This window comes from Nymphaea colorata, chromosome 10 (assembly GCF_008831285.2).
Source record: "Nymphaea colorata isolate Beijing-Zhang1983 chromosome 10, ASM883128v2, whole genome shotgun sequence".
Taxonomy (NCBI): Eukaryota; Viridiplantae; Streptophyta; class Magnoliopsida; order Nymphaeales; family Nymphaeaceae; genus Nymphaea; species Nymphaea colorata.
Genome location: NC_045147.1, coordinates 410,980 through 429,527, shown reverse-complemented (window position 1 = coordinate 429,527; position 18,548 = coordinate 410,980). Strand labels below are relative to the sequence as shown.

The 18,548-nt window shown below is 36.7% G+C and overlaps 1 protein-coding gene across 4 annotated transcripts; it reads left to right on the top strand.

Moving 5' to 3' along the window:
• The first annotated feature begins 2,794 nt into the window (after positions 1 to 2,794).
• On the top strand, positions 2,795 to 16,889 carry LOC116262499 (GBF-interacting protein 1-like). Of its 4 annotated transcripts, none has more exons than XM_031641940.2 (10): positions 2,797 to 3,321; positions 7,027 to 7,070; positions 8,792 to 8,918; positions 9,913 to 10,045; positions 10,983 to 11,587; positions 12,658 to 12,991; positions 14,113 to 14,374; positions 14,788 to 14,877; positions 15,286 to 15,735; positions 16,444 to 16,889. In XM_031641940.2, exons 1-10 carry the CDS (start codon positions 3,144 to 3,146, stop codon positions 16,768 to 16,770), a joined length of 2,550 nt encoding a protein of 849 aa, XP_031497800.1. In that variant the 5' UTR covers positions 2,797 to 3,143; the 3' UTR covers positions 16,771 to 16,889. The 4 variants fall into 4 exon arrangements, with proteins under 4 accessions (XP_049936055.1, XP_049936054.1, XP_031497800.1 ...); XM_031641939.2 differs by having other exon boundaries at positions 2,798 to 3,321; positions 14,782 to 14,877; XM_050080098.1 differs by lacking the exon at positions 16,444 to 16,889 and having other exon boundaries at positions 2,795 to 3,321; positions 14,788 to 14,890; positions 15,286 to 15,726.
• The last annotated feature ends 1,659 nt before the right edge of the window (positions 16,890 to 18,548 follow it).

The following is an 18,548-nucleotide window of genomic DNA, read 5'->3' as shown; positions in this document are numbered from 1 at the left end:
TTAACTTCAGCTACTTGTTTAGAACTAATCCAAATTCAAAGATGTTCAACTATGAGAAATTGGGTTCAGATCAAACCTGGGTTTGCAATGACTGTCCGCAACAACCATCTTTCACCACTCTATGTACCAAGTTGACTTACACGGAACAAGCTTTTCACCCTAAGAGGCAGTTTGGAAACAAAATGTTGTATATTTTCGGTCACAATTTGCGGGAAGAACATAATGTTACCTCTTACCAAAACGGGCTTTCGTCCTCATCAAGATGTAAGCAATGCAGTCAGATCACTGTGTTGGGATTTTGGTTTTTTTGGCCACATCAAATTCGACCAACTCACATTTTCTTGACCATCGATATTCCAAGCATTAACTCTCACGGCAATTTGTCGATCGAATTTAGTAGTGCAGCAAAGCCAATCACATTAATTGGATATAAATGCAGATGTCCATTTATTATGGGATCCGAATCCAGCAACTAAGCTTGCATATAAGCTTTAGATGCAACTTGACGTGGAACTGAACTTGGTCATTGCTCGACGCTGGCATACACAATAGATCTGTAAATGAACCGGGCAAATTGGTTTTTCATGCCTTCATAAAGACCTCGTTTAAGTTTTGTGATCCAGTGTCTGACCCGAACCCGATCCATTTGAGTTGTCTTCAGTTGGTCCACCGCCCCGACCGTACAGTTAATGATATTTCATATTTGCAACAAAAGTTTTTGCAAATTATTTTTCAAAACGGGAAGGTACGAGTCCGTGCACACCGTTCAAGAGAATTTCGTTCTAAGTCCTCTATCTTGATCGCTAATGTAAAGAAACTCAACATGACTTTGTCAGAAAGACATGTGAATCATCAAAGTCTCGAGAAAATCCCAAAAACGACTGCACGATATGATATGTTCTTTTCAAGTGGTTAATTTATTTTTATTAATATTAAAGACAAATGAGTAATGACGTTCACATCAGAAACTATGTTTTTGATATTTTAATATTAATTTTTAAATTGGAAAAAGTAGAGAGTTTAGCACTGAAAGACTAGCCTTAAATTGGTATAGGGGAACGACCCCTTTTACTCAGCAAATAAACAAAAAATTGTTTTATACTAAATGAAACAAATATTAACAAATCATTTTTCTACTGACCGCTAGTGAAAATATGATTCATTTCGATTTTACCTACAATGCAGGTCATTAACAAGGGAGCATGTAGGATGAGCAGGAAATGACCAAAATACCTTATTATCAAAATGAAAGACCAATGCCACATAAGGGCAATCGTAGAGCATCTAAAATTTCACAATTTAAATTACCATAATGACCCTTTCATACAAAAGTGAGAACATGTCTTCTTATTATATTAATAAGTAAGGAAAGAGGCAAGAGGACCCGCAGGGGCTATGTAAGGTTGAGATAGAAATTTTTTATGACAAGAAAAGAATTAAAGTTTATAAGAAATATTGCTTTTTAAAATTTTTTTATATAAAATAAGTAAATTTTTTTTAAATTTATATGTAATATATTAAAAAAAAAATTAAGATAAAGCGAGAACCCAAATTAAGGTAAAGGTAGGGCCCATCTTGGGGCCATGCCCACCTTTTTCGTATTTAAAAAAAATCAAAATTTTACTTATATTGTAAATTTTAGTTTGAGTTACATAAAAAAAATTTAAAATTATATTTCGATACTGTTAAACTTTTGAAACCATAATTCAATTTTTATTACAAAAAATTCCTAAAACAAGGCCGACTTGCTTGTTATGGCATTAAAAGGGACACATCTGCCTATCCTTATTGACATGCATGTCTGAAAACAGTGGCCCTATAGTCCACGTGTCAACAGGGGGACAAGCTTCCAGCCTGTCCCTATTATTATAGTTAAGACATAACATGAAACATGAAACTACTGCACATGCTATTTGATAATTTCTGCAATCATTTGGGGGTCATCGGAAGTTTTTTCTTAGTCCATGGGGCAGTCAGCTAAATACCGGGCACATTTGGGACTTTGGACGAAATTTTCAACCAATCATAAGGGAGACGTTTAATTTGAGCATTTATTCTTAAAAGGAAAAAATGAAGCTTGCGGCAGATAGGCCAAATTTTAGCACTAATTCAGAAAAACATAGCGTTCCTAAATTTTCCCTCAAACAGTTATTCATTTTTATTTATGCCACCGAACAAGCGAAAGATCAAGTTTAAGTTTGTTACTTTGAAGAGAATGCTAATTCTTATAAGCACTTATTCTCATGCTTTTGAACTAAAGAAATTGGAGAAAAATCATTCTCATTATAGTTTTGTAAATGGAATAGTTGTAGTACAACGATTTTACCACTTTTGGCATATATTAAAAATAAATCTGGATTCGGATTTGGAGCAACCTCTACCCAAATTAAGACTCTTAATTCAAACTGTCCAGATTCAAAGAGAATGAAAAAACAACTCTCTCAGATTCAAACTGCCCAGATCCAAAGAGAAAGAAAAAAAAAAGAAGCTACCATTTTTGTATTCGATTTTCCTAAGTTTGTTTCCTAGGGAAAAATAATTCGTGATCAATGAAGTTGCATAAAAGTTTCGCTCAAACTGGAAATATTTAAAGCATAAGGTTTACTTCTAGAACGCGACAAAAAAGTAGTTTCTAAATAGAAATTTTTTTGCATAATCATGGCAACAGACAGCCTCCAATCAAAAACGAGAGAAAAGTATAACGAAAAAAAGAAAAGAAAAAGAGAAAAGGCGAAAAAAAAGTAAAAAACGTGAGAGATTTTGGAAACCCTCGCCGATACTAAGTCTCCGCTTCTTTCGGCCGTTTCTTCACTCCCTCTCCCTCTCTCTCTCTTACTTTCTTCCTTCGCTTCGTATTTGGGGGTTTTGGAGCGTCGCCACTCTCTCTCTCTCTCTCTCTCTCTCTTCTCTTCCTTCTCTCTCCTCATTTCAAAGGTCGTCTCTTTCCCGCTGTTCTGCCCCTCTTCCTCCTCTCCGCGTTTTCAGAAAAACAAAAAAATTAGGGTTTTACCTCTTTCCTTTCCCCTTCTTCTGTGCTTTTCTCCATCTTCCCCTTTCCCTGTCTTCTCTTCCTCGTCCATTCGTCGACACACTGTGCTTTCCTTCTCTTTGTCTCGTTACCCTTTTCGTCCCTTGTGGCGGCGATGTCCCTTTCTGTCTCCAAATCGGACGTCGCTACGCACACACTGCCCGCCCGCCTCCGCACGACCATTCAGTCCATCAAGGAAATCGTCGGCAACCATTCCGATCATGATATCTACGTGATGCTCAAGGACTCCAACATGGATCCCAATGAGACCGCCCAGAAACTCCTAACGCTGGGTGGGAACCCTCCTCTCTCCGTTTCTACTCTCTCCTTTTCCCTCTTTTGTTGTGCATTTGGTTCTTTGCGGTTTCTTCCTTTTGTGGGCTTTGGTAGTGCTTCTGCTTGATGTTTTTTGGGCTTTTCTTCGTTTGACCGTTTTTATCGTTTCCAGGGCCTACATCTTCGAGCTTTGTGAGTTGGGAACTTATAGGTTTTAGTTTTTCCTTGCTTTGCTCTTGTTGTCTGTTGGTTTTTGTCTTGTCGGATATGCTGATTGTAAGTTTGAACTGCTAGGGTTTGGGGGGGGGGTTTGGCTGTGTTGGAACTTGGAGTAATTTTATACTGTGTGTGGTGCTTTTTAGGATGTTCTGTGAGGAGGATGATTGGTGCCGATACTCTCAAATTGTTCTTAGTTCTTTGTGCGAGTTCATCCCTTGTAGTGTCTGGTTGTTCGTAATTTGCGAGACGGGGGGTGAAAAAGAGATACTTATGGATGCTGTTTGCAAATGGGCGTTCTTTGGCTAGATGGTTCATGCGTTGCAATTGAATTTGACTCTTGAATAAGCCAATGCCATTCATATTCTTTTTGCCTTTGCTAGTTGAGTCAGTTTGATTGGTGTTTGGTGAGCGCGAGTATTGGTCTTCAGTGTTTGTGGATTGTTGTTCCGGTGGTACATTGGGGAGCTTTTGGCCTTTGAGGTTGTTGAGACATGAGAGGCAAAAACACTACAGGCTGTTGTAAAATAGTTTTTTTGATTAGAAAGTTTCAATGTAGTGAGGAATGCTAGGGATGAAATGAGTAATCTATGGCTTGAAGTTTGACCTGAAAAATATGACATGGCCGATGTGTTTGTTGTAAAGATTTGAATCTCAAACTTCGTTATGATTTTCTGAAATGACCTGTTGAGTTGGAGCAAGTCCAATCGTCATGATATTTATTTATTAATTAATTCCATGGTATCAAAATTCTGAAGTATATTAACATATCATTCTATCGACAGTAGTCCAGGAGAAGGTGGCTGGATCATGAAAATATTTGGCTAGAAACAAACAGAAACGGGTTGTGAACTGTGTAACATATATTGTTTTCTGTGTACAAGGTGCAATTCGAGTTTGAGATAAATTATGACGCAGTTTTTCAAAAGGATAGGTATGTACACCTAACATACATGAAAATTTCACAGTAATGCTTGATTTTACAAAATGTTCTGCAATTCTACTTATGAAATTAAACACCATCAACCTCTAATTCGAACTCTTAAGCATATCAGCATTATGTGGTTAATGGGCAGCAGTATCAGTATGTACCAACCAATAAGGACATCAGATACCTAGTGTAGATTATTAAAAATTAAGGTTTGTTGAGTTGGTCCGACAAGCGAGGAATATTGTGGAAGACAGAAGCAGCAAGTCTTTGAAATGTCTGATCAAGCAGGAATCTATGAAGTAAAAGGATTAGGCAGGTCTATGTGATAGACTTCACAGGAAGGCCTTGGTGGTGCCTATTTGACAGAAAAAGAGAGAGGGGAGAAAGAAGAGGGAAGGGAGAATAGGATGCAAAATGGGAGTTTTAAGAAACACTACCTCAATCAACAACTAATTTCTTAGAAGATAAAAGAACAAAAATTTGTAGAGTTGTACATTTTTTAGAAAATAGTACCCTTTGTCTGGGTTGCCCAGGGAAGTGCTGCGGCAAACTTTTTGACTACCAAGGCATGAATTATAAAATGACTTTGAAAATAAGGTGAACCAGGTAACAGATTCAGCTCGGCTTAACATTCCAAATGGAAATGAAAATAATGAGACTTGGAAAAGCTGCAAACTTGATAAAAACCAAAATAGGAAACGAGATGCAGATCATGGAACTTGAAATGTGTATGGTTGTGATCAGTGATGGGGCTTTCAAGGATTATTTTTTCGCAAAGTTGCCTTTATGACAGGGGTGGCCAATTTTATTGATGTGAGATTATATTCATGGTGATGATAAGGCAGCCTGAGCTTACTGGCAATGCAGGGCTAGGCACATTAAGCAGCACCACCCTTCCCCTTCCTCCTCTCCTCCCTTCTTCCCATACCTCCCTATGAAAGGAAAAAGGAAACCGAAATTGAAGCATTTCACAATGAAAAGCTTATAACAATAAAGCAATTAAAATGCACAGCATCACACACATTAAACATTTTATAACATATTAAGAAACATAACTAAAAATGTACAAGCTTGAAATATCAGATTTACTGACATTGAACAATTAAAGTTTACAAGTTATATAGCATAAAAAACATAAAGCAAACATGCATTCTTTTCAATGTTATGGAGCGTCCAAAATCTTGCGATTTCCTAAATGCTAATTTCTAAATATCTGATTCTAATTTCTGTAGCTAAAATCCTGGAACAAAACCTAAAATTACTAATCTAATTAAGAAAAAGAAGGGAACATAGATCCTCAATATAGCCACAGCTCTCATATTAATATTACTTGTTGTAAGACTGTCTTCTATGAATCTATTATAGTTCTAATAAACAAGAAAAAAGTGTAAAGAAGATAGTACATATTGTCGTGGACATCCATAACCACAATAATTAGCCTCAGACAGTTTATTTGTGAAAATGTATGTCTATCTAAACAGGGAACACACATTAATTCTGGGTGTTATTGAGTATATGAATAGTATATGAATTACAATTATAACTGTAACTACAAATGTGTGTACACATGCATGCACCCACACATACACAATTTAATAAGACATGGAACAAACAACAAAAATATGAGAAGAATAACTGCACAAAAAGTAAAAAAGAAAAATAATAAGAGAAAAGACAACCACAATAGGCCTGGGTGTTTTCAAGTGGCAGCTCACATAAGAAGAACTAGCCTATGGGGGTCAGTCTAGTTGAGCGTTTGACAACATAGTTTTATTTCATACCTTTTAGGATTCTCAAATCTTTATAATGTATAGATGGATCTCAAGTGGCAAGAATCCCTTTCGTAGGACAAATAGGAATACAAATCAGAAGCAAGATGTAACCTTTTTTGCTATTGGCTAGGAAATGGTTTACATGTGTGATATACCTACTGAAGAAATTATGTTTCTCATATATGGGCATTTGGGTCCTAGTTCTGTTGAGATGAGGTTACCTGACTTGAAGTTTCTTACAGTTAAGTTTTGCATAATCTTGTTGAATATTGTATTATTCTATGTAGTACCTCTTTCACTTACATAGCAATGAGTATTAGTAATTGGTGAGATATACAAGTGATACCAAGATGAATTGTTGCCAAATCAATAGTGATTGTGGACACATCGCGTTTGATGGAGTCTATGCTAGTGCCCTAGTACTGGAACCTGCAAAATGGTAGTTTTGGCTTCTGAAGTCACACAGTTTGAACATCTAAAGCTTTTGTTAATTTTAATCCCTTTATTTCTGTCTTAATATTTGTAAATAATAAGTATTTATTTATTGGTGGTGCTTTAATTCTTCAAATAGTCATGTACTAATGAAACTTAATGTTTTTATCATGTTTTTGACTTTTTTTTGTCTCTTCTCTTACTTCTCAAAGTTTCATTTGTCTTCTCGAATAATTGTCACATTTTTTTATGCTAGTTAGGCTGTTGCATTCCTGTCTTTTGCTTTCAATTCTAATCGCAGTTGATGGTTCCTGCTTTAGTAGTGATTATCATGTCACCCAGCGTGAGTGAACTTCTTGATTTGTTTTCAGATCCATTTCATGAAGTGAAGAGGAAAAGGGACAGGAAAAAAGAGGTATTTACTATGCCAATCTGTTTAGCTCCTGTTGTTTAGGCCTCCCAGTGAGAAGTCCTTGGTGTACATCTTTTCTGTTTGATGAATGGTTGAAACTATAATTTGTCCTGTCTTTATGCTTTCATGAATGTGTGTCTAACGTATCTTTCTATGTTTATCTAAAATTTAATCTATCTTATTGATTGCCTAGGCGCAGCCTAGGCTATAGGTTGAGCCTGGAGCCTAGGTGAGCATAGGTGGAATTAGGCAAATATGAGCAGTACAAAAAGAAATACCAAAATAAATTTAACAAAAACCAGTTGAAGCGTTATCAAAGGAAAACATATGGTTACACTTTGTATGAAAACAACATAATGGTATTTATAATGTTAGCAACTTAGCATTGATGCTCATCATTGATTTGTAATAGATTAATTTCCTAGAGGCTAAAACATCAACTGATAATCTCTACTTCCAGTTTCTAGCACTTGAAAGATTAAATTAAAACTTTAAAGTACTTACCTACTGAAAGAAGGAAGCAGTTCAAATCTTCAACATATTCATCTCAACTTCATTTGGTCTCTTTTCGTGATACACAGAGGCACATGTAATTTTAATGCCAAATTAGATACAATAATGAAGACAATAAAAACTGTGTAAAATAGAAGAAAAAAAATGTGTGCCGAAAGCAATAGAAAGAAAAAAGGGACAAAGGACATAATGTAGGCTGTTGAGTCAATGTCATAGATATCACGAGATTTTCAAAAATCCCACTATATTTATGAAAAAATCAAGTAAAACGAAAAAATAAGGAAAAAGTGGTGAGATTTGGAAAATCTCCAAAACAAAAATCTTGCAATTTTATCGTCATTTTTCCTGAGATTTTTAGCGTTTTAATAGTATAATTTTTAAAGGTTTTTTTATGATTTTTTTGATTTTTTATTTTTTGAAGTTGTCAAGATTTTCTCAAGATTTCTTTGAAAAGAAAAACTTTGCCGAAAAGTACCAGGGAAAAACTTTGCTGAGAATGGAATTTGTGACATTGTGCTGAGTTTGAGTATGACCTTGGTTGTTGAGGTGCCTAGGTGCCCTAGGGGGATGGTCCAAAGCATTTTTAAATAGGACAACAAAGAACAACTAGCCTAGTTGATTGGCTGATCTAGACGGCCTAGGTGTTTAATGTTTGACAATTTCCCATGGAAATTTATAAAATAATCTAGTAGTTCTAGTTAAGTCTTTGATGGATAGTATGGAAATTTATAAAACACAATTCGCCATTCACAGAGTGAGCATATTATGAATCTAGCACATATATCTCTTGGAACCATGTAGTTGTATCTACACCTATGCCTTCACCTATATGGTGTAGAAATGCATGCAAGCCAAATATGCCTCCTTCAGAGGCTGTAGACGCACTTTTTGCTCCTCTTTGCATTCTTCTATTATATCCATCCCTTAGGCATGGCTTCTGTGGCTTTACATGAGCTCCAGGGCTGACAGTGAAATTTTCAGCTAAAATTTTGTTTTGCTGATATGTGCTTTCGGTTTTCATGTTAAGTGAGAGATCATATTGATGCATAAAAGGACTATCTAAGACAACATAACATCATTGGGAATATTAAATGGGTAGATGGGTTAGGTTTTTTCAACATTGCAAAGCTTATTGAGGTTGAATGGGTTATGTAACTGCTGGTGTTTTTTCAACATCGCAAAGCTTATTTCATGTTTATTTATTCTTGCAGAATTCAATCCCTAAGGGCCCACCAGAAATGAAAAAGCGGCCAGAGCATACTGTTCAAAGTCTTCATCCTCAGACACAGTGGGACCGAAATAATCGGAGAGGGGGCTATACTCGTACTAATGTGCCAGGTAATGAGAAGTCAACTTCAAGGCTATTATGGTCGTGTTGATATTTGAATCGAACAGTCCACTTCATTGAACTTTTTTATGGTGGACTTCATAAAGGTGGTTATTATGAGATGGCTTTGGCCAGCATCTGCTTCGGCTACTTGTTCAGAGGTTGGACTTGAGACATTTGAGTTGCAGATAATTAAGAGGTTCAATATCTTGGGTAGGTCTCCACTATAGTCTGGTAGAAATCTGCCTAACCCCGGTTTGTGAATCATTGGTCCATAGGGTCATGCTGCTGGTTGTGTTGGGTTACCCTATGGCCCCGTACAATTTAGAAACTTGGAACATTGGATCCCTTCTTTCTAATTCTTTTACATTTAGTTGATACTCATTCTGTTAAAGCTTATAGGACTAGTAAACAACCCCATCTTTTGGTTTATCTCAGTAACCAGCTCGCTTATAACTTTAAGAATAAGGCATACAGTGAACTTCTTTCAAGGTTGATGCATGTTATTGTGTTTACAATGAGTGAAATAGTGTCGTGCCAACACAAGAATGTTTGTTCCCTGTCAAATTTTAAAATTCTCATTTTTATCTTCACTATAGCAGTGACCATCAATAATGTTCCTAAATTCTGCAAAAAATTAAAGCAATCTTCACTGCAAGAGGAAGAAAGAACATGAACGACAAATAGAGAAGTTCCTCTTTGAGAGTTGGTGGATGCTTTCATTATTTATTTGGTGCTATTCATTGTTACTGGTACTTGTATTCATAATGTAAAGCAGTAATATGTTTTATGTATAAATTATTGATTCTCTCTATCAACTTATGGATGTCTTTCTTTTCTGGATTGACTTGGTTGTTATATTTTCCTCAATCTGAGATGCTCAAATTTGAATTGCCGCCTTTTAAGACTTGGGTTTATAGTACTTCATAAGTTTGTATGCTTATCAGGTATCTTAATTTCTTAACCTTTCAGATAATGGTTTATTCATAATACACTATTATGCAGGGGTTAATCAAGAATTTCGTGTGGTACGTGATAATAGAGTCAATCAAAACTCGAACAAAGAAAACAGGACCGATGTGACTCATTCACCTGCTTTGAAAATTGAGAAACTGCCTTCCAATAATTCAAAGCAAAGGTAAAGACTTGCTATTTGATCATATACCATTCTGTATCACTTAGGCACTGTTAAGCCATTAGCTTATGGTTGTCTTTATCAAAGCAAAGGTAAAGACTTGCTATTTGATGATATACCATTCTGTATCACTTAGGCACTGTTAAGCCATTAGCTTATTGTTGTCTTTACAATAAAACTTAAAGTGATTACTGCTTCTTGAAGATTATACTTAAATTGCAGTACTATTTATGAACATAAGTTTTTCATTTCTCATGAGTTCATGATCTGAAAGCAAGGGGTGGAACATATAATCACAAACAATGCAGCAAAATTAAGGGGTCCCGCGAAGTTAAGGGGTTGAACTTATAATCAGCAAAAGCTAACCTGACAAGAAAGCACCTACCTGTGAAACTGTACTGCAATCAGTGTTTTTCATTTAACTGTAGTTCTTCAGCCTTATAAGGAAGAGTCCTCCGTGTCCAAATTTGTTCTTTCGATTTCACATGATTCCTTCAAGACTCACCTATTGCAACAGCCTAGTTGTAAGTATTAGCTACTTTTGGTCAGTTTCAGCATTCTTTGTTAACTAATTTGACAGTGTGAAAAGCAATTCTGTGGAACCACCTTAGAACCACCTGTGGTTTCAATGTGAACATTTTACCAGGGTAAATGTGCACCTTTATATCCCCAAACAAGGTGATTTTTTTTTTTGTCTCCATATGGTCAAGCTTTTTGATTCATCTTTTCAAGCCGAAAATAAGTATGAATGCGAAGCTTAAAAATTTCCTGCCAGAAAAAAATTCTTTTGCCAAGGTCTGGGGGGAAATTCATTGTCTTTATCAGCGACACCATAAGAAAATACCATTTTATTCTTTAACTTGTAGCTGTTGCTGGATATTATTCCTTTTTCATGTGTGAACTTTAGATGCTCATTTTCTACATCTTTATCTTCCTGTAGCTCTCCGGGAAAATTAACTGATCAAAAGAACTACGGTTCCAATGGAAACTCAGGATGTCAAGCGCAAGTTTCCCATGAGGCTGGGGCAAAACATGCAGGTGATAATATTTCCAAGGGCAGTCATTTACCATCGTTGCCAGAGGAGAGCAGAATGGTGTCTGTGCCAAATTCTTTGTTAAGAATAGAAGCTCGTTCACTAGGTTCTGAACAACAAGCTGAATCCTTGGCATCAACTAGTTCTGTGGCGGGGGTTTATTCCTCATCAAAGGATCCAGTCCATGTTCCAACTCGTAATCCTGGATTGTCTGGGACAGTTGGAACAATTAAACGTGAAGTTGGAATAGTTGGTGCTCGCCGTCAATCATCTGAAAATTCTGCTACCCAATCACCTGTTTCAAGTAGTTCTTTCTCCATTCCAATTCTGGTAAAGGACATGCCTGCAACAACATCATCATTTGGAAATGCTACATCTTTGACCAAGAATGACCAATACAGTCAACCAGCTCCACAAAAACCTGTTTTGCCTGGTTTGTCTGTTAATCGTCCTCTGTTGGGAAACCAGTACAGCGTCAGGGCTCATCAGCAACTTCCTGGTCATCAAAAAGGTGGGTTCACGTACTATTTTTTTTTCTGATCTGAAAATATTGCTCGAGTACCCTATTTTTATTCTTCATTAGCATCTTTGCTGTTGATCGGTGCTTCCTCCACATTGGCCAGAAATCCAAGTTTATGCATATACTTTTTACCAACATTTATGATGCTTGTGATATTGGACCTTGATCTTCTTCTTTTGTGAAAATATAAGGTCTCAAGTGGATCAAATCACAATGGCCTAACCACATGATCTTCTTACTTGTTAAGTAGAGTCTGCTTTTATGGTTATATCCTATCTTAATGGATACTCTATTTAAAATTTAAGCTCCAGTCTCAGGCCACTATAGTCTTCTTGGAAATTAGGAAAATGGTTCTTTTTTTGTTTCTGCAGTCATATGCATGTTGTAGGCATTCGGCTTTTTTGGTATATTCATAAGAAGTGATGGTTTTTTTGGGAAGTGTATGTATTAGTTTTTTTGGGAAGTGTTTGTGTTAACTTAGTAGTGATTCTTTTTAAGGCTTTATTTTGACTTTTGAATCCTTGAAGTTTTGAGTTCTTCCATAGCTATCATAAAGAATGTTATCATCTAACTAGGAAATGTTTTTGTGTGTGTTTATTTTTGTTTTGTAAATTTCAATACAAGTTCTTTAGATGGCTGCAGATTAACTATCCAGGTGATATTGTCTTTTGTTAGCTGTCAGATTATAACTATCCATGAAATTTTTGTCATTGTTTTTCAACAAATACATATGCCTCTTGCAAGAATTGGTGCCATACGAACTTTCATGATTAGCTTTAAAAATAATGGATCTTTTAGTTGCTTGCAAGAAGCTGCCTTTCGTGGTACATGTGTTCTAAACTTAGGATATATATATATATTTTCACATAAGTTGAATGATGCAATTCATGGAATTTTAAACTGTAAATAATCTCTTAGTTACTTATCTCAGAGAGAGTAGTATACTTTTTTGAATCTCTGGTTGTTGGTATATTTTTAGTATTTTATGTTGGACATTTCTGTCCATGATTTTTGTGACATGATGATTTAGTTACTCATTTATGTTACGTTTCTTATGTCAGCTACCAATATGGAATGGAAACCTAAGTCTTTAAGCCAAAAACAAACTACAAGCACTCCTGTAGTTGAGGCAACTTCAACCAGCACTTCGTCAGGAGCTGATAGCTTAGTCAGGCGGCAAGTGGAAGTGAACCATTTGTCAGAAAAGCTTTCAGAAGCAAATATTGGCCCATATCAGCATGTAATCATACCAGACCATCTTAGAGTACCAGAGGCTGACTTAACACGATTGACATTTGGAAGCTTTGGGACAGTGCTTGATGCTAACAAGATTTATACCCCTGGATTGAGGGAGTCCATGGAAAGTGAAGAACAAAAAGATGGGCGTTCTGCAAGGTTTTTTCAATTATCTTCATGCTTCCCTTGATTCTTTACCATCCATAATGCAACATATTGGTCATCAGAAAACCTGGCTCCTGTGTTTCTTTCCTTCATCAGATTAGTTTGTTGGTACATTTTCCTTGAATAGTTAATTTATTAGTATGTTATTTTGTTGGACAGTGCTCTTTATTGATTTTATTTTGTTCCGCATCATATTTGGATCACAACTTCCAATCAATGTCAATATTTTCCATAGTTGGCAAGCTTGTTAACTGGAGTTGGATCAGCTAATGTTTTGGTCATGCAACAGCGGGTCGGGTCGTAAATTATATTGTATTTTTTTTACAAATTGAATAGTTAATTTATTAATATGTTATATTGTTGGACAGTGCTCTTTGTTGATTTTATTTTGTTCCCCATCATATTTGGATCACAACTTCCAATCAATGTCAATATTTTCCATAGTTGGCAAGCTTGTGAACTGGAGTTGGATCAGCTAATTTTTTGGTCATGCAACAGTGGGTCGGGATGTAAATTATATTGTATTTTTTTACAAATGGATGGTGGTAAATGCATCTATAAAGTATGATGACATAAATATCGTTTGTGAATACAAAGAGAACTTGAAAATAATAGCAACTGATAAAGAGCAAACACTTGATGAGTTTATTTTTAATAAAAAACTCTAGTTTATTTCTTAGTGATATTGAGTAACACTAGTGTTGAATGAAAGTATCTACAATAGGGCAACTCCGAGCCGAGCCGATTCAGCCAATTCAGCTGATCTGGGAACAACTCTTTTAAAATTTGGTTGCATTTGGAACAGTACTCAACGTTTGACCAGTCCCTTGGGTATCCTAGTCACCTTGTACCATTCCTTGGTTGGCTCTCTGTTTTCGTCATCTATGATATTTCAAAATTCTTATTATTTTTTTTTTATATTTTAAGATTTTCATGACAAAACCTGTTACACTATTGTTTCCAGTAACTTCATAAGATGCATTTTTTTACAATTCTGTTATATGACTTCATTATTGAAGTCCAGGTTTACAAAGCTGTTTCGTCTTTGCCTGTTGCAAGATCATTGATGTGTGACGTGTTTGGTGTTTTTTTTTCTTTGTGATACTTTCATGCAGTCCAATGGATGATGCTGTGGTTAATCCTGGAGGAATCTCAAGTGAACAGTCAGTGTCACAGGATGAACAACCTGGCATATCTGGATCTCATTCCCCTTCTGCTGTTTCATCTGAATGTCCGTTGCCAGAAGGAAAAGATTCATCTAGTGGGCAGAATTTGGAGAACTATGCAAATATTGGACTTGTCCAAGGCCAGAGCCCTTCTTCTTTTGGCCCAGCAGAGCCACAGGAGCCAGATCATTCCCATCTCCAAACTTTTTCGGTCAGTTTCGCTTTACTCAAAATTTATTCATTTTTATTCATGTCTCTGTTCATTCTCCTAGGATATGTTGATATTCTTTTCAATCCTGTATTCCCATGTTCTGGGATTTAAAAAATAATCTGTTTATAACTTTATAATAAGTAAAAGTTCATTTTGATGTTTCTCTTTCTGCTTTAGATTTGTATTAGAAGAACATTTTGTCAGTTCTTAGACGAAAAGAAATAATAATTGTTAGTCGTAGCATTTATTGGCTCATTGATTTGTTGCAGATCCTTTTCTAGAAAAGGTCAACTGATAAGCTTTTTATTTTTCTTCTGCTTACCTGCACGTGCATTAGAGTTTCATAGCATGTTCAGTTTTCTCTGAAGCATGACTTATCATCAGTTATTTTCTTCTTGCTTATGCAGCAACAGGCTTATGATCATCCAAATTATGATGCACCATTCTTCAGGCAAGCTATGGATGAGAATGTGAGAGAGCAAGGCATGGCATCGCCTCAGGAGGTGATTAGGCATGGTTAGCATAAATTCTATAGATTGTTTACCAAAACCTACATATTTTTCACTAAGATATTTGCATTCTCCATCAAAACTTGCTCCTTTCCATAAAAGTTGTATTTAGTCACATTCGTAAACTCCTAAAGAGGTTGAATTTTTTTCTTTTGTCGACTACATATCAGCTACTTATTTGTTTTTTTTTTCTTTTCCTGTTGTCCAGTGGGGCAATATTTTGGTTAGAAAGAAGTGTACATCCTTGAAAAATGTAAAGAAAAAGGTGGAGAATTATACATCTGTTCATCAAAGTTGAAAGAGATGGTGGTTTTGGTTTTATTAATTGGCATCCTTATTGCGTAACACGGGTTATGGAACTTCTCTATCCATGTGTAATTAGGCCTCTTTTTGTTCTTTCAGGGATTGACTACACACGCAAATGGTGCCACTCCATCAACAGTTTCAATGATGCAGCAGCAACAGATGGCACCAGTATACCCCCAACCTGCTGGAGTTCATCTACCTCAGTTTCCAAATTTCTTTCCATACCGACAATTTTTATCACCACTATATGTGCCACCGATGGCAGTGCCCAGCTTTTCTGGCAGCCCTGGATATCCTCACCCACCTGCAGGCAGCAGTTACCTGATAATGCCTGGAGGAAGCTCACACCTCACTCCAGGTGGTCTGAAATATGCACCTGCACAGTATAAGCCTATTCCTGGTGCTAGTCCGATAGGATATGGAAATTACTCAAATCCAGCTGGATATGCTGTGACAACTCCAATGACACCAAGTGGCAATACTGGTGTTGATGATGTTTCCAGAATCAAGTACAAGGAAAACAATCTCTACATTCCAAATCCACAGGTGAAGTTTCATTTCCTGGTCTTGTTTGGTTTTTCCCGCTGGATGACTTTTGAAATAAACCTGATAAGCTTTTCGTTGCACCCTACAGTATAAAGATAAAGATTCTTTTGTATTTGGATGGTTAGTTTTGGTTTGATTGGGCGCTTAAGGTATCTAAGCGAGTCACACTCATTCAGTTCTTGAACAAAAGATTCCCTGCTTCAAATCCCACTGTACATTATTGCTGGCCTGTACCAGAACACGGCCCTGTGTCTGTTAGCGCGCCTGAGTATAGGGGAGCTATTTTGCTACCTAGTGACAGAGCACATGCTCCTTGGAAAAAGTTTTAACAAACGATAGACATTATTTTGACAAATTCGGCTGCTTGATGAAGAATGACAGTATTTCATGTCTGAATAGTTTTTTATGAATAATACATTTCTGAAAAATGTATCCATAAATGAGAGAAGCTAATAAATTTTCTAAGCGATATCCATGTTTATATTACTGAATTATTTGTAACAACAAGATTAAAAATCTTGAAAGCTTGATGTTAAATCTGGCTTTTTATTGATTCCATGTCATTTTAATCATGTGTTTATTATCTATTCGTCCTTGCCAATGTTTTGCTATTAGGACCACCTAGAATTTTATGTTCCGTTTTGTTTTTTTTCTGTCCTGTGTCACCGCTGTTGTTGGTTGGTTGTAATGTTGATTAATTCTACACAGGCCGAGAGCTCAGAAATCTGGATCCAGACGCCGAGAGAACTTTCTGGTTTGCAGTCGCCTCCATATTATAATATATCTGGACAGGTTCCTCATGCTGGATTTGTGCCCTCACATACAGGCCATGCATCATTTAACACTCCACAATCTTCACACGTGCCCTTCGCCAACATGTATCACCCTTCGCAGCCAGCAGCATTGGCCAACACACACCACTTGGTGCACCAGCAATTGCCTGGGATGGGTGGTGTTGCAGCAGCTTCTGGTGGTCAGGTTGGAGCCTATCAGCAGCCACAGCTTGGTCATCTGAATTGGGGCAACAATTTCTAGTTGCCAATTGTTCAACCTCACTAGATTATATGATCGAATGGAGCCCTCCATGTGAAACTCTGTAACAAAAACTTGTGTTTAATATTTTCATAATGCATCCCAATCCCAGCCTTCTTCTACCTCCTTTTCTCCGCTCCACTTCACATTATTGCAGGATCGAAACCATCCTGTTTTCTTGTCGGTGTCTGGCTGTCAACCGATTTGGTTAATAACAGTGGACACACAATGCGATTTGTGGCGGGCCAGTGTCTTGTATATTTGACATTCAAAAGCTTCAATCTGGATCCTTATACAACATGCTAATATGCTAATTATACTGGAATATCTTGGTCTAAAAATTGTCGGGTACGTGCTTGTCCTGAAGTTGCTCATTAATCGTTTCATTCATCCGTCTTTCTTGGAAGGAAACTTTAAAGGTTATCTGAAGAATTTGACTTTAATAAGAAAGCATGAGTACCTTTGTATGTTATTTTTAAAAAGTTTCGAGTTCTGCACACAAAGTGACCTGTTTACTAATCCTACGTGACTTGAGGTGAGGCTCACGTGCTACAAAGGCCCAACTAAGATAAATTCGAATCTATTAAAAAAGGTTATCCTTTTTTAACGTACCACGTATTATGATGATTCTTTCTTTTCGTTAAAATCGTTATTTGGATGTCCCATGTTCTTGCTATGAAGCAGATGTATTAGCGAATAAGGCATATTTGCTTTTCTGTTAATTTTTCAGATGGTTGGATTTGGCAGAAACAGTTTCACATACCTTCTTGACTAATTAGTGGTAAAGTGGGTATATTTTTAGAAACATCGAAAGTTAGGTGTGACTTTAATTATTCCAAATTCTCGGGCACGTTTTTGGAAAATCCGGCTTTTCCCAAAATGCGAGTACGCCTTTAAATCTTTCTTATAGGTGCGGTTGGTCGGTTACAAGTTATCGGTTCCAACACGTCCTTAATTGTTACCAAACAATTTCGTCAGAAACTTGTGATACATAAGAGGAAAATGGTTAAGTTGAGTGTCATATCCAAACTCCCCGCGGTGGCAGTGAATAGCCTTGCGTTTTGGTCCTACCCTTTCTACTCGTCAGGTGGGCTTGCTACAACTCTACACTCAATATCCAATCAACGGAGGTAGAAAATTGGGTTTTTATAACCTTGGTGTCCATTTTATTCTAAGCTAGATTTCATCTAAACTTTAGGGGTGGAGAACAAGCAGAAAGGGCTTATCTCTCCCTTGAGTTATATAGAATGGTTTATAAACCTGACATGATATGGTGGGGGTACTGAAGATTCCGAGAGATTCGATTGAACACACATCTGTCATGTGGAATTGTCATGAAAGAAATTCAAAAGTTTTAATTTGTGTTTGGATGGCACCCTCAGAAAACAACATTTTGTGAGTGAAAATCAAGTTTTGTGACAACTTGGCTTTTAAGTGTTTAGGTGACAATGCGAAGAGGAGATGAAATTGTTTCCTTCCTTTTGAAAACGACGTGTTTGTTGTCAAAATTGGGGTTTTCACCAAGTCAGTTTCGGTACGCGCCTAGACCTGCAGTTTTGCCTGCCTCCTACACAACATTTAATGGCTGATGTAACCCAAACACCTTCAATGGTTGCAAAATTGAGTTGTCCTCATTTGGTGGATCCACTCTGGAGCAAAAAAATTTCTGTTTAAGGGGCAGTGTTACTTTAGATTTCAAACTTTAAGAGGCAGTTTAGCAGCAGAGATAAATTTCCCATGAATCTGCTTGAAAGATGGGAGCAAATTTATGGAACAATAGT